Here is a 14,268-nt window from a genome sequence, read left to right as displayed (position 1 = left end):
TAAGCCGACAGGGAGAGAGAGAAGAAGAAAACCCACATATATATATGGGATTTATCTTAAGATAAGATAAATCTCTCCCCAGCAGTTCCATTTACTTGCAGCGAGTTTCTCTTTGATATCGCTAAGTTGCATGGAAGCCTGTAGGGCCCGCAGTCAGATTAATGATCTGTAAGGAGTGCTTTGTAAGAGTTTTATCTGTGATTTCTCAAACAGACTTTTTCTTTTTTAAAAAAAATTATTTGGCATGCATGCAGGGATGGCATTAAGAGAGTGCTGCTCCAAAGCCCCTTTTAAAAGGGGTGCTTCTGTTCTACTCCGTACTTTCCGTTTTTTTAAAAAAAAAAGTAGAAAGTGTTATTTCGGCAGTCCTATAGGAATTATTCTTGATATACTATTTTGATTGTGTTTGCAAAGCTTGGAGGAGGATTACATCCAGGAAAAGTAAAAGTCTGCTTTTTCAGCGGGAACAGAGTAAGCCATACAAATACTGCATGTCTTAATTCAGACTAAGAAAGCAAAGCAAATTCTACAGCGGGGATACGTGATCAGAGATTCAGGGCTGCCTCTGGAAATAGTATGTCCGCCTCAAGTTCCTCCCCACTTCCTGCAATGCAGGTGTGGTGAACTTTTGGGCCAGGGGGTCAAATGTACCCCTCCACAACTCTTGTATCTACCCTTTAGGACTCTGAATTTCTGCCAAAATATTTAATCTGTACTGTGTATAGACAACACAAGGGTTAAAAAGCACAGTGGGTGATATGCCATCAGGTGATAAGCATAGCTAAGCAATGTGAGACATGACCCAAAGTCTTTGCTTTGAAAGAGTGAGGTGGGTACAGCTTTAGTGCGGCAAGCAAGGCAAAAGGTAAAGGACCCTTGGACTGTTCAGTCCAGTCAAAGGCGACTATGGAGTTGTGGGGCTCATTTCGCTTTCAGGCCAAGGGAGCTGGTGTTTGTCTGCAGACAGCTTTCTGGGTCATGTGGCCAGCAGGACTAAACCACTTCTGGCGCAACAGAACACCGTGACGAAAGTCAGAGGGCACGGAAAAGCCGTTTACCTTCCCGCCGCAGTGGTACCTGTTTATCTACTTGCACTGGCGTGCTTTCAAACTGCTAGGTTGGCAGAAGCTGGGACCGAGCAATGGGAGCTCACCCCGTTGTGGGGATTCAAACCACCGACCTTCCGATCGGCAAGTCCAAGAGGCTCAGTGTTTTAGACCACAGCGATGGGCATGCCTTTGGGCAGATTGTACCATTACCCTCAGAGGTACGCTTAGCCTGTACAGTGGTACCTTGGGTTACAGGCACTTCAGGTTACAGATTCCGCTAACCCAGAAATACTGTAGTACCTCGGGTTAAGAACTTTAATTCAGGATGAGAACAGAAATTGCGTGGCAGCAGGTCAGCGGCAGTGGGAGGCTCCATTAGCTAAAGTGGTACCTCAGGTTAAGAACAGTTTCAGGTTAAGAATAGACCTCCAGAACAAATTAAGTTTTTAACCCGAGATACCACTGTAGTAGAAACTGGGCTTTTAGTGTTGCAGATCCAGCTCTGTGGAATCAGTGATTAATCAAAATCTGGCAGGCACCTACTGAGTACATTTTGATTCTTTGTTTAAGAAAACTTTCCCTGGGGTGTAACCCACTTATTTGTGGAAGATCAGTTTTATATTTGATGAAATGCTTTCTTTGTTTTTAAAGTCTGTATGTATGTATGGTTTAAAAAAACTTTTAGAGCTTGTTGTATTAATTTTCTTGTTCTTAGAGCAGGCATAGGGAAACTCTATCATCCCTGACCATTGGTCCTGTTAGCTAAGGATGATGGGAACTGTAGTCCCAAACATCTGGAGGGCCAGAGGTTGCCTATACCTGTCTTAGAGCATTATTCTGTGCTTTCTTTTTTTGCTCTGTATACCACTTTGATGGCTTTATGCCTTGAAGGGCTCCATAAATGTGTTTCTTACTATTAATGCCCCCCTTAGTTCCCCTCCCCCCAAAAAACTAAAAAGCCCCAAATGCTGTAACCTTTCCTCATAGGGCCCTAAGCTATAACTTGTTTGGCTTATACGTAAATCCGGCACTGCATACACCTGTATAATGGAGCTTGACTACAACCCCAGAATCTTAAACAGCGAGAGGCCTGCAGATGTGCAGGGGTTAATGCTGTTGACAGTCCGGATGAATTCAATGTGCGTGGAGCCCAGCGGAGTCTCCGTCCAAGCCGAATGCCTATAACATACGTATAATTAAAATTTCAAGCAGGGCGCTTTGGTGATAGGCATGGGCTGACCCTTCCTTTCTTGAGCAATTTCGCGCCTGCAAATTTGGATCGCGACTCACAGCAGGGCCCAAATGCAGGAAGGTGCAAGATGAGCCTCAAGTGTCGCGGCGGACTTTGTCATCACAAGCAGAGCGCTTGCTTTCATTGCAGCCGTGCTGCCAGGGAGGACAGAGGAGAATGATCAGTGAATGTCAGGGCTGCAAGGGAGCTTAACTTGGAAGTTACCTTTTCAGGTAAAGGTAAAGGGACCCCTGACCATTAGGTCCAGTCGCGGACGACTCTGGGGTTGCAGCGCTCATCTCGCTTTACTGGCCGAGGGAGCCGACGTACAGCTTCCGGGTCATGTGGCCAGCACAACTAAGCCGCTTCTGGCGAGCCAGAGCAGCACAGAAATGCCGTTTACCTTCCCCCCTGAGTGTTACCTATTTATCTACTTGCACTTTGACGTGCTTTCGAACTGCTAGGTTGGCAGGAGCAGGGACCGAACAACAGGAGCTCACCCCGTCACAGAGATTTGAACCGCCAACCTTCTGATCGGCAAGCCCCAGGCTCTGTGGTTTAACGCACAGCGCCACCCGTGTCCCAGCTTTTCAGGTAGAAACCATTAATGTAGATGCAGCTCAGGGGATTAGATCTGTTCCAGATGTTCATTGGAAACTCCACCTATTCTGGTTTTGTAGAAGCTGAGCTACACCCATGCCACCATCCACCAGCTGCACAGGAATATAAACTAAGAGCAGAATCCAGTCTTCCTAAAAGTCTCTCTTTTTTCCTAAGGCTAAGTTTCTGTGAATGTGACCAACATGTTTTGAAAGTATATTGCGATAAGCCACAGCGCTTCTGGGGTGTGGGGATGCCTGTCTACCTCCCTATTGCAGCGGCTCTTTGCTTCTTGATGCTTCTGTTCAGAGGCCTTAACACCTGTGGTGGCTATTCTGGGGTAAAAAACCCACCAGTTCTTTGCTATCTCATGAGGGGGCGGGAGGTGGGTTACATCCTTGAACTGCAAGAAGAAGAAAAAACTTTAAAACGGTTGCTAGTTAAAAGAAAGAGAAGGGAGTTTTCTTATGTTAATAGATGCTAGAGTGGTCTGTGCTAAAATACTGAGGGGAAGTGTCAGTATTGAAAGAATGGTTATTAAAAATTAAGGAATTCATCTGCTGTGAGCAAAATTGTGTAAAGGGAGGATAGCAAAAGAAAAGAAATAAATAAACCAATTTGGAGACTGTGTTGGTATTTTTAAAATATTGAACTGCCATTAAGAATAGCTGTTCTCCTTTCTTATAAAAGAAATGCAGTTTTGAGCTTTAGAAATATTTTGATTACCTTTTTATTTCTTTTTTTGCTGTTTAGTCAAACATTTTGTAATTGTGTTTGGACTCGGAGATTGTGTGTATGTGTGTGTGGATATATACCCTCAAACAAGAAAATTAAAATGTGAATCAAATTACCTCCTTTAAAATCACCTTTTCGGTTGTCTGGAGCTTATATGATGGAGCCGGCCTATTCAGATGGAAGCCAAACGGAAATGTTGTGAAGATGAAAGCATTTTAAAATCCCTGGCTTGGTTTTTAATTTTCAAAAGCGATATTGCTGGAACGTGCTACCAATCCCTGGTGACATTTAGGGAAACGAGCTTTCGGGAACTACTTCAGTAGCTCGGGGTGGTTGATATTCCTGCGTTTCATGGCTGTTTTGAAAAAGATCACAAAGGTTTTAGGAAATTAAGAGGCAGGAAACTTACTGGCAGAGGGTTATTTGCTGGGTTGTCTTTTTTTTCTTCTTTTAGGACAACACAGAGAGAAAATTATGCAATGGGAGAGAGCTTTCCCCGTTTATCTATGGAGGAGGAAACCTCCAGATGCTTCTGTACTACAACTCCCATCATCCCTGACCATTAGCCATGCAGGCAGGCATCTGATGGGAATCAGAGCACAGCAACATCTGGAATGCCACAGGTTCCTCACCTGTGGAATTATCTGTAGCATTCCTGCCAAGGCCAGCAGAAAGTATGGGGGAGACAGTGGAACAGCGCCAGTGCGGTACGCATACCCCTAAACGTTTTGTGAATTTAAGTTTGGCCTCATTGAGGGGCAGTATTTCAACATGAGTAGGAACAAGAGAGTGCCCCTAAACATTTTTTAATAATAATAATGTAATATATTATTTAGGGGACGCGGGTGGCGCTGTGGGTAAAAGCCTCAGTGCCTAGGACTTGCCGATCGAAAGGTCGGTTCGAATCCCTGCGGCGGGGTGCGCTCCCGTCTTTCGGTCCCAGCGCCTGCCAACCTAGCAGTTCGAAAGCACCCCCGGGTGCAAGTAGATAAATAGGGACCGCTTAATGGCGGGAAGGTCAACGGCGTTTCCGTGTGCTGCGCTGGCTCACCAGATGCAGCTTTGTCACGCTGGCCATGTGACCCGGAAGTGTCTCCGGACAGTGCTGGCCCCCGGCCTATAGAGTGAGATGAGCGCACAACCCCAGAGTCTCTCAAGACTGGCCCGTACAGGCAGGGGTACCTTTACCTTTACCTTAATATATAGGGCTTGATGGACCAATGGTCTGGCTCAGCCTTATAAAGAAACTGGCTTTATATGGCTACTAGCTGCAAGGGCTATGGTACCTCAGAGGTAGTAGGCCTCTGAATGCCAGTTGCTGGAAATCAGAGGTGGGAATAATTCTGCTGTGCTCAGGTCCTCCTTGTGGGCTTCGCATGGTCCTCTGGTTGGTCACTGTGAGAACAGGATGCTGGACTAGACGGGCCATTGGCCGGATCCAGCAGGGCTCTTCTTACATTCCCTAACTCTGTGTCAGGTGTGCGTACAGGAGCCAAGCCCTGTGACCAATAGGACCCTGCAGGACAGGGGCCTTCCTAAGTTTGTTCTGAAGAGGCAAGGCACGGCTGCACAGGTGAGGCCGATTGGTAACTCGCAGCATCTGGTGGCAAGAGCCGGGAAGGGATATAAGGTCAGCGTTTTCCCTTCGGCTCTTTGCCACAGAACCAGAACCCCTTCACTGCCTTGCTGCATTTGGTTCCTTGACTCCTTGCTTCCTCATCCTTGGACCCTTGGCTTTTTGACTCCTGGCTCTCTGACCCTTGGACTCAGGGTTACTGAATCCTGACTTCTGGACTCCCGTTCCTTCTCCCACCCCGCCATCTTGCCCCCGGTCCCAACGTCCCCAGCCGGGACGTTGATCGCCCATGAACCAGACCATGACACTCTGAAGCTCATTCCAACCCCGCTCTTATCTCAACTGTTGCCTTCTCAAGCTGCCTCATCTCAGACTTTGCTGTTCCCTTTATGTTCTGTCCCTTCTCTTTCGTCTTTAAACATGATGGGGTGTGTGTGTGTGTTATTTTATTTTTTGAATTTCATACCTCAACTGGACTGACATTGACTCGAGTGGCACTTTGAAAAACTTCCCTTGGCAGATTATTACTATTATTAATTTTTTTAAAAAAGAATGCATTTGAAGCATGACGAAGAGCATATCTTCAGTAGATTTCCCTCTCATGTTAACAACTGAAATGTCAGGCGTAGTGTTGAGGGAGCTGATTGGCAGGCAGTGGTGAAGGATTTGGAGAGGGGTGTTCTTAATTTTCAGAGCTGTTCTGATTTTCAGGATCATAGAATCATAGAATCTTAGAGTTGGAATAGACCACAAGGGCCATCGAGTCCAACCCCCTGCCAAGCAGGAAACACCATCAGAGCACACCTGACATATGGCTGTCAAGCCTCTGCTTAAAGACCTCCAAAGAAGGAGACTCCACCACACTCCTTGGCAGCAAATTCCACTGTCGAACAGCTCTTACTGTCAGGAAGTTCTTCCTAATGTTTAGGTGGAATCTTCTTTCTTGTAGTTTGGATCCATTGCTCCGTGTCCGCTTCTCTGGAGCAGCAAAAAACAACCTTTCTCCCTCCTCTATATGACATCCTTTTATATATTTGAACATGGCTATCATATCACCCCTTAACCTCCTCTTCTCCAGGCTAAACATGCCCAGCTCCCTTAGCCGTTCCTCATAAGGCATCGTTTCCAGGCCTTTGACCATTTTGGTTGCCCTCCTCTGGACACGTTCCAGTTTGTCAGTGTCCTTCTTGAACTGTGGTGCCCAGAACTGGACACAGTACTCCAGGTGAGGTCTGACCAGAGCAGAATACAGTGGCACTATTACTTCCCTTGATCTAGATGCTATACTCCTATTGATGCAGCCCAGAATTGCATTGGCTTTTTTAGCTGCCACGTCACACTGTTGGCTCATGTCAAGTTTGTGGTCAACCAAGACTCCTAGATCCTTTTCACATGTACTGCTCTCAAGGATGTGGAAGCTCTCTTGTTATCTCTGGACACACACCTATAAAACACATATAGTAGGGGTTGCCAACCTTTCACACATGGGCACCAGTGCTCTCCATGGAAGGTCCATGAAAGGTCTCCGTAAATGTGCCCTCAGAAATCTATGCTGCTTGGTTTCTGCTTGCGTTGGCTCACCAGTGGAAGCCTTGGATCAGACACTTGCTCTGCTTACCATTCTGAGCAGAAGAGAGGTGGAAAGAGCTTTTTCCCGTAAGTGAGCATGGCAGTGGCTGATTTAATTGCCTCCCTCCTCCCTGCCCCCTTCATTCATTGGGGAGAAAATCTACACCACTTTATGCTCCTCCCTGCTCTGTTAGATGTGGCAGCCGTTTGGTGCAATACCACAAAGCCCCCTTTGGCAGCCGTTTTGTGACTGGCACCCACAGCACTTCTGCAAAATTCCACATGTGCCTGCTGGCCCTACAAAGGTTGATGGCCCAGCCTGTGGTGCCATCTTTGTCCTGTTCTGCCGGGTCTTTGGGGCTCAGCAGAGGAGTTGAGGTAACAAAGCAGGTCAAGTCAGCTCTGGACGCAGGTCATCAAAGTCCAGACAAGTCTCTCTAAGCACGTCAGGAGCCTTGGCAGTCTTCAACCAAGCACTGGGGCTACCCAAGGCTTTGTCTATGCAGTAGTTGGCCCTGTGTCCTTGAGGCTGTGGTGACTTCAAGGCCCCATGTCTGATTTGACAGGATGAGGATGTCATTGGGAGCTCACCATCCAAGTCCAAGGATGGTGGGAAAGCCAAGAGGAAGGGTGGAACCATAACTTTCCTGATTTCTGTATTTCACATTTCCAGGCATGTTTAAGCTTTCTTGACATTCTTTCTTCTTCTTCTTCTTCTTCTTCTTCTTCTTCTTCTTCTTCTTCATCATCATACAGGGATTCTCCAGGACAACAGCAGTCTGCGCCTCTTCCTCTTGATATGTGGTCTAAGAAGAGTCAAGGATCCTCTTTATTTAGTGGATGCTTTTGCAGGTTGGTACCCCTTTCTCTTTCGCTTTGTAGCAAATGCAGGATTGGTTTTGATTTATGATGTCTCTGTGCCACTTTTCATTCAAAGGGATCCCCAAAAGGCTTACAAACGATAAATAACAATAGCATGATGGAATGTAATAGAACATCACAGATACAGCACAAAACATTTAGAATAATTAACAAATCGTTGGTGAAACAATGACACTCTGTTAAACCGTGTTAACAAAGCAACAACTAAAAAATAAATTCAGGTAAATAGCTGTGTTGATCTGACGCAGTCGGGGGGGGGGGGGGATAAATAATAAATTGTCCAGTGGCACCTTATAGACCAACTAAGTTTGTTTTGGTATAAGCTTTTGTGTTTCTCTGTCTTGTGATTCCTGATGTCAGATTTATGTCCATTTATCCTTTGGTGTATCCTTATGTCCATTTATCCTTTTGGTATCCTTAGGGACGCAGATGGCGCTGTGGGTAAAACCTCAGCGCCTAGGACTTGCTGATCGCATGGTCGGCAGTTCGAATCCCCATGGTGGGGTGCGTTCCCGTTGCTCGGTCCCAGCGCCTGCCAACCTAGCAGTTCGAAAGCACCCCCGGGTGCAAGTAGATAAATAGGGACCGCTTACTAGCGGGAAGGTAAATGGCGTTTCCGTGTGTGACTCTGGCTCGCCAGAGCAGCGATGTCACGCTGGCCACGTGACCCGGAAGTGTCTGCGGACAGCGCTGGCTCCCGGCCTCTAGAGTGAGATGAGCGCACAACCCTAGAGTCTGTCAAGACTGGCCCGTACGGGCAGGGGTACCTTTACCTTTACCTATCCTTTGGTGTAGGGTTTGGCCTGTTTAGCCAATATAGAGAGCTGAAGGGCACTGTTGGCATTTGATGACATACCCAATGTTAGAAGATGTTAAATAGGCCTGAGATAGTCTGGTGCTACTGGACAATTCTTTATTTTATTATAACTAAAAAAATAAGCTAAACATCACAAAGCAAAATTCATGTTATATGATTAACAAATCAATACATGTTTACAATCTGCGAAGCAATATTAACATTAACAAAGCAGCAGCCAAAAAACAAACTAAGCACTGTTAAGTCCACACATACACTCCCCACACCCTCGTGACTCATAATCTTTCCCTCTATTCAGTCCATTAAAGAGACACATACACATAATATCCATGGCAGCAGCTCCCTTGTGAAAGGTTCCTTGGGCTGGAGGTGGAGCAGCGTCTCCTGATGGCAGAGTCTCTCCAACCCCCCAACCCACATAGTTCTTCCTCTGGAAACAGCTCCTTTATGAAGGCTCCTAAGGTGGGTGGGGGCCAAGGCAGGTGGGAAAAGCCATTACCTGTTGGCCAACACCAAATCTTTCTCCCCTGCCCTTGATAGTCCCACTTGGCTCAGTAGTTCCTGCCCCAGCCCTTCTCCAACCTGATGTCCTCCTGAGGTTGATGGACTCCCATCAGCCCAAAGCAGTCTGCTAGTTGGGTCTGGTGGGATCTGAAGCCTTGGAGGGCACCAGGTTGGGGGAAGGCTGGCACAATGAGAAATGAGGCCCAAGCGATCAAGTTGGGCAAGGCCATGGAATATTTTTTTTAAGGAAAGGTCAAGAAGTCTACTGAACACAGAATCAGGGGCAGGGACTGGATGGCAGTGTGTGTGTGTGTGTGTGTGTGTGTGTGTGTGAGAGAGAGAGAGAGAGAGAGAGAGAGAGAGAGAGAGAGAGATGGAGGGGACAGGCTTCAGGGAGACAGCTTTGAGCACAAGCATTTACACTTGTACTGAAGAGAAACCACGTAAGTGACAAGGCTTCGGAACTGACCCTCAGCAAGAGAACATTGATTAAGCAATGAATTTAATCATCAGGCTAATCCAGTCTCTGCGTTGAAGCTGAGCTGTAAATTCTGAACATGGGGTAGTAATCCACTTCGCTGCTACATAGGGCTGTCACTTGACTGAAGAAATCTTAGCAGGTTGATTGTGTGAGGTTCAGTCAATTAATTGGCCAGATGTTCGTACTTTTGCAGATGAAGGAAGCAGGACCACTGGGTTGTGTGTGTGTGGAGAGGCATAGATCATGTGTGTGTGCTTGTCACCACGGGCAGCATCCAGGAAGAGATGTTCTCATGTATGAGCGTGAGATAGGAGGAAGGATGCCTCTGCTAGCACTGTACTAAAATAAGTAACAACTTGTTTATTAATTTGTTGGGACAGAACGTTGTTTTTCTTTAGAACTAGCAGCCTCGTGCCTGGTGTTACTTAGGAATTCTTAAGGGACAAAAAACAAATATTGGTGTGGTTTTGGAATCTGGTTTTAAATCAGTGCGGTTTTGACAGGTTCAGTCCTCCATCTTGATTCAAAATGGCATCCAATTTTATCCAAGCATAGATGAAAACTTGCTTCTTGAACCCAGGAAGCATAATGCAAAATACCAACTCTTATGAGATGTCCAAATGCTTAAAGCAAACGAGCAAACAACTTTCCAAAATATATAGTAGACTGTTTTATTCACATGCAGATTTGATTGATTGAATAATTCATTAAGATGCATATGATTTGATCAAGTATGGTTTCTTTAACTGAGCTACAGGAGGGCCAAAATACCATGGCTAGGAGAGAGAGCAAGTAGTACCTGTATCTGAAGGAGCTCTGCAAGATGTAGGGCAGTTGGAAAAATCACAATGTCTTGGCCTCAGTCCCCCAGCTGTGAATTGGGCATAATGGCTGTCGGGTTTGCCGGAATGATTGATGCATCAGCACAACAGTGATTGCAAAGAGCTTTCCAGTATCACGTCTGCTATGGAAATGCAGAGTTCAGTTCCTGTTACCCTGACCAGTGCTTCTGTGTTCATTGACTTTTCACAAGTGCCTCCCTCCAGAAACAGCAAAATAACTTTGTGGTTGATTGATTAATTAATTTTAAGTCTGCTGCCCAGTAGGTTGGGGGCACCTTCCTTTTTTTTATTAATGAGTCAAAATTTGCATAAACCAATTAACTGATGGATTGCCCGAGTTTCTCTTTACAGTGCCCTAACCAGAACAATATGACGCTTATTTTCCTGTAACCGGAACTCTCTCCTGTTGTTTGATAGAATGGCACCGAGAGGAGCCCAGCACACACCTGATTATAATTGGACCCGCAGTAAGTTTCCCCGTTTTCTTTGTAAGCATTCTTTCTAAATATAAATTCTTTGTGTGAATTTGTTTTCATGTGCTATGGCAGGCAGGCACTGTTAAGTCTATAGCCCCCCACTGAGAAGGAGTCATCCCTCAAAACTGCTGTGTGGGGATTCCACCTGAATGTCTTGCTAGATTATGCCCCGTGGGTCAGATCTGTCTGCCCTTAAGGTCACACTAAACCAAGGATTGCCAGCCTGGTGCTCTTACGTGCCAGTGTGCCCACATGTACCTCCTATGGCACCCACATAAGGTCTCAGCAGGTATCCCTTCAAAAACCCATAATTCTCCCTCTACTCACTTCCAGTTTGCACAATTGTATTTTTTGTTTTTTAGGCCATCTGAAAATGTTAGAGTAAAATATAACCCACTAAACTGCCTCTGCTCCTCATAGAATTTCCTTTTTTTTTTAGTGGGAAAAAAAGGTTTAGTGTTTGCAGATGACACCAAACTGGGAGGGGTGGCTAACACCCCAGAGGACAGGATCACACTTCAAAATGACCTTGACAGATTAGAGAACTGGGCCAAAACAAACAAGATGAACTTTAACAGGGAGAAATGTAAAGTATTGCACTTGGACAAAAAAAATGAGAGGCACAAATAGAAGATGGGGGACACCTGGCTTGAGAGCAGTACATGTGAAAAGGATCTAGGATTCTTGGTTGACCACAAACTTGACATGAGCCAACAGTGTGACGCGGCAGCTAAAAAAGCCAATGCAATTCTGGGCAGCATCAATAGGAGTATAGCATCTAGATCAAGGGAAGTAATAGTGCCACTGTATTCTGCTCTGGTCAGACCTCACCTGGAGTACTGTGTCCAGTTCTGGGCACCACAGTTCAAGAAGGACACTGACAAACTGGAACGTGTCCAGAGGAGGGCAACCAAAATGGTCAAAGGCCTGGAAACGATGCCTTATGAGGAACGGCTAAGGGAGCTGGGCATGTTTAGCCTGGAGAAGAGGAGGTTAAGGGGTGATATGATAGCCATGTTCAAATATATAAAGGATGTCATATAGAGGAGGGAGAAAGGTTGTTTTCTGCTGCTCCAGAGAAGCGGACACGGAGCAATGGATCCAAACTACAAGAAAGAAGATTCCACCTAAACATTAGGAAGAACTTCCTGACAGTAAGAGTTGTTCGACAGTGGAATTTGCTGCCAAGGAGTGTGATGGAGTCTCCTTCGTTGGAGGTCTTTAAGCAGAGGCTTGACAACCATATGTCAGGAGCGCTCTGATGGTGTTTCCTGCTTGGCAGGGGGTTGGACTCGATGGCCCTTGTGGTCTCTTCCAACTCTATGATTCTATGATTCTATGTTGGTTTGGGGTGTTCGTGGAGTGGGGGTAGGATAGCCACAACAGACCCAAAATCACCTGATGCAATCTCTGCCTTTCACGGTGTGGAGTTCTCCTTCAATCAGCTTGACGAAGCGGCTGTCCAAACAAAAATGAAGACACAACACGTAGGCTAATAACTGTTAAATCATATGTAATAGAATATCATTCAGAAGGTAGAAATGAAAAGACGACTCAAACGTCTAAAAAGTAAGGTTTTCGCAAATGTTTTTCAAAAGTTCCAACGGAGGACGTCCCAAAAGTCTCAAGGACAGTGTTTCCGGAATGGTACTACTGTTTCGTGATAGTCTTCACCAGCTGAAAATACAATACAAAGCATACAACCAATGAATGATAACAGAACTGAGCTACCTGCATACACATTGTATATTGAAACGGAATATACAAAACAAGGTTGTTAACCTGTGGGACTCATTTCTCTTGGATGTCCCAAGTGCCGGTAACATCACTGAGTCCACAAAAAGACCAAGCTACATGCTCACACATGACAAATTTTTATGTTGTAGTTTAAAAGCAAAGGCAACAGTCCCAAACCAGATCAGAACCACAAGGCAGAGAGAGAGAGAGAGAAAGAAAGGAAAGAACATTTCATTTGTGTTGTTTCCTGTTTTAAAAATCAGACTCCCCCGCCCCCAGCTGCAGTTTGCCTCCATCTGTGCCATTTGCTCTTTTGAAATACAGATCGTCCTTCTTGACCGCTGTACCAAGTAGGATCAAACATGTCCTGTGACTGCACTAACAGCTCATCTCTGTGTTCAGGCTATTTTGAAGCCATTCCTGCCGGTCTTGCGTTTGCACATAATTAACAGATGTCAGCTGGTAGCAAACGACTGAGATTTCTGTCTGGCAAGAGTCTGCACAGAATTCCAGCTGACAATGGAAGTGGCAGGGGTGATACGCCCCCGGTAAAACAGATTTACTGGAATCCAGCGAGAAACTTTGCAGCGCTGAGAAAGTTTGAAGTCGAGGGCAGTGGGGTGGGAAGAGAAGTAACGGAAAACAAATGCCCTTCAGGTTAAATTCTCCAGGGTAAGTTCTCCAATGCAGCAACTAATATCAGAGTTAATTTCCCCCCCGGGGGGGGATGTAAGGGGGCAGAAGAGGGAATTCTTCATATCAATAACATAATTTTATATATACTCAAGCACTCCGATGATAAATTCTCAATAGGCCAAATCCTATGTGGTATATTTTGACACGGGCTGAGTATGTTTCTACACAAAGATCTTCCTCAGTTATGGTTTGCGTCTCTATACAATGGTACCTCGGGTTAAGTACTTAATTCGTTGCAGAAGTCCGTTCTTAACCTGAAACTGTTCTTAACCTGAAGCACCACTTTAGCTAATGGGGCCTCCTGCTGCTGTGCGATTTCTGTTCTCATCCTGAAGCAAAGTTCTTAACCTGAGGTAATATTTCTGGGTTAGCGGAGTCTGTAACCTGAAGCGTATGTAACTTGAAGCATATGTAACCCGAGGTACCACTGTGTATTAAATTCTGTAATTGTTTTTAATTGCAGAGGCTTTCTTTTTAAAAACAAATAAATATGAAGCCGCTTTGAAATATTTCATGGGAAGCGATGTAATAAAATGGGATTAAATAAATAAATAAACTGACAGGCTCCCCCCACCCCCACCCCTAATAAAACATCAAAGAAAAGGAAGGCGGTTTTCCAGGCCAAGTTTGTATTTATGGCCACATTAAAGAAGAATAATTTGTTTATCCAGGATGGTTGTTTGCAAACGGGTGGGGGGAGGGGAGGGCTTGAAGTGAATCATTTTGCCCTCCTCTTCTGAAGTTTTGCATTTAAGAGATCCCACGCCTATTGATTTGTCATGTTCGGTCATGTTTCTTTGATGCTGTATTAGGCCACTGATACGATTTGTGCCTTCCAGTCTCCTGCCGCATTAGGAGGAGCGCTCTCTGCTTCTGAATCTGGCAATGCTGCCTGCCATGGAAGGGTTTGGAGAGGGAGACCCAGCTGCTTGTGGAGGTTCATAGGAAGCTGCCTTGCATTGGTCTGCATAGCTCAGTATTGCCTACACAAACTGGCAGCAGCTCTCCAGAGTTTCTGGCAGGGATGCTCTCCCCGCCCTACCTGGAGATGCCAGGGATTGAACCTGGGACCT

The 14,268-nt window shown here is 45.7% G+C and overlaps 1 protein-coding gene across 4 annotated transcripts in view; it reads left to right on the top strand.

The window, feature by feature from the left end:
• GLT1D1 (glycosyltransferase 1 domain containing 1) overlaps nucleotides 1-14,268 on the top strand; it is a 55,719-nt gene that overhangs the window by 22,692 nt on the left and 18,759 nt on the right. For 3 of the 4 annotated variants that reach the window (XM_077920846.1, XM_077920844.1, XM_077920847.1), the window contains 2 exons: nucleotides 7,517-7,612; nucleotides 10,704-10,774. In XM_077920846.1, the coding sequence (XP_077776972.1) occupies nucleotides 7,517-7,612; nucleotides 10,704-10,774 (167 nt within the window). The remainder of the gene's footprint in view (nucleotides 1-7,516; nucleotides 7,613-10,703; nucleotides 10,775-14,268) is intronic. The other variant, XM_028709672.2, reaches the window with a different exon arrangement.

Source organism: Podarcis muralis, chromosome 16 (genome assembly GCF_964188315.1).
Source record: "Podarcis muralis chromosome 16, rPodMur119.hap1.1, whole genome shotgun sequence".
Classification (NCBI taxonomy): domain Eukaryota; kingdom Metazoa; phylum Chordata; class Lepidosauria; order Squamata; family Lacertidae; genus Podarcis; species Podarcis muralis.
The sequence above is the reverse complement of the archived record's forward strand: the minus strand, read 5'-3'. Positions and strand labels throughout refer to the sequence as shown.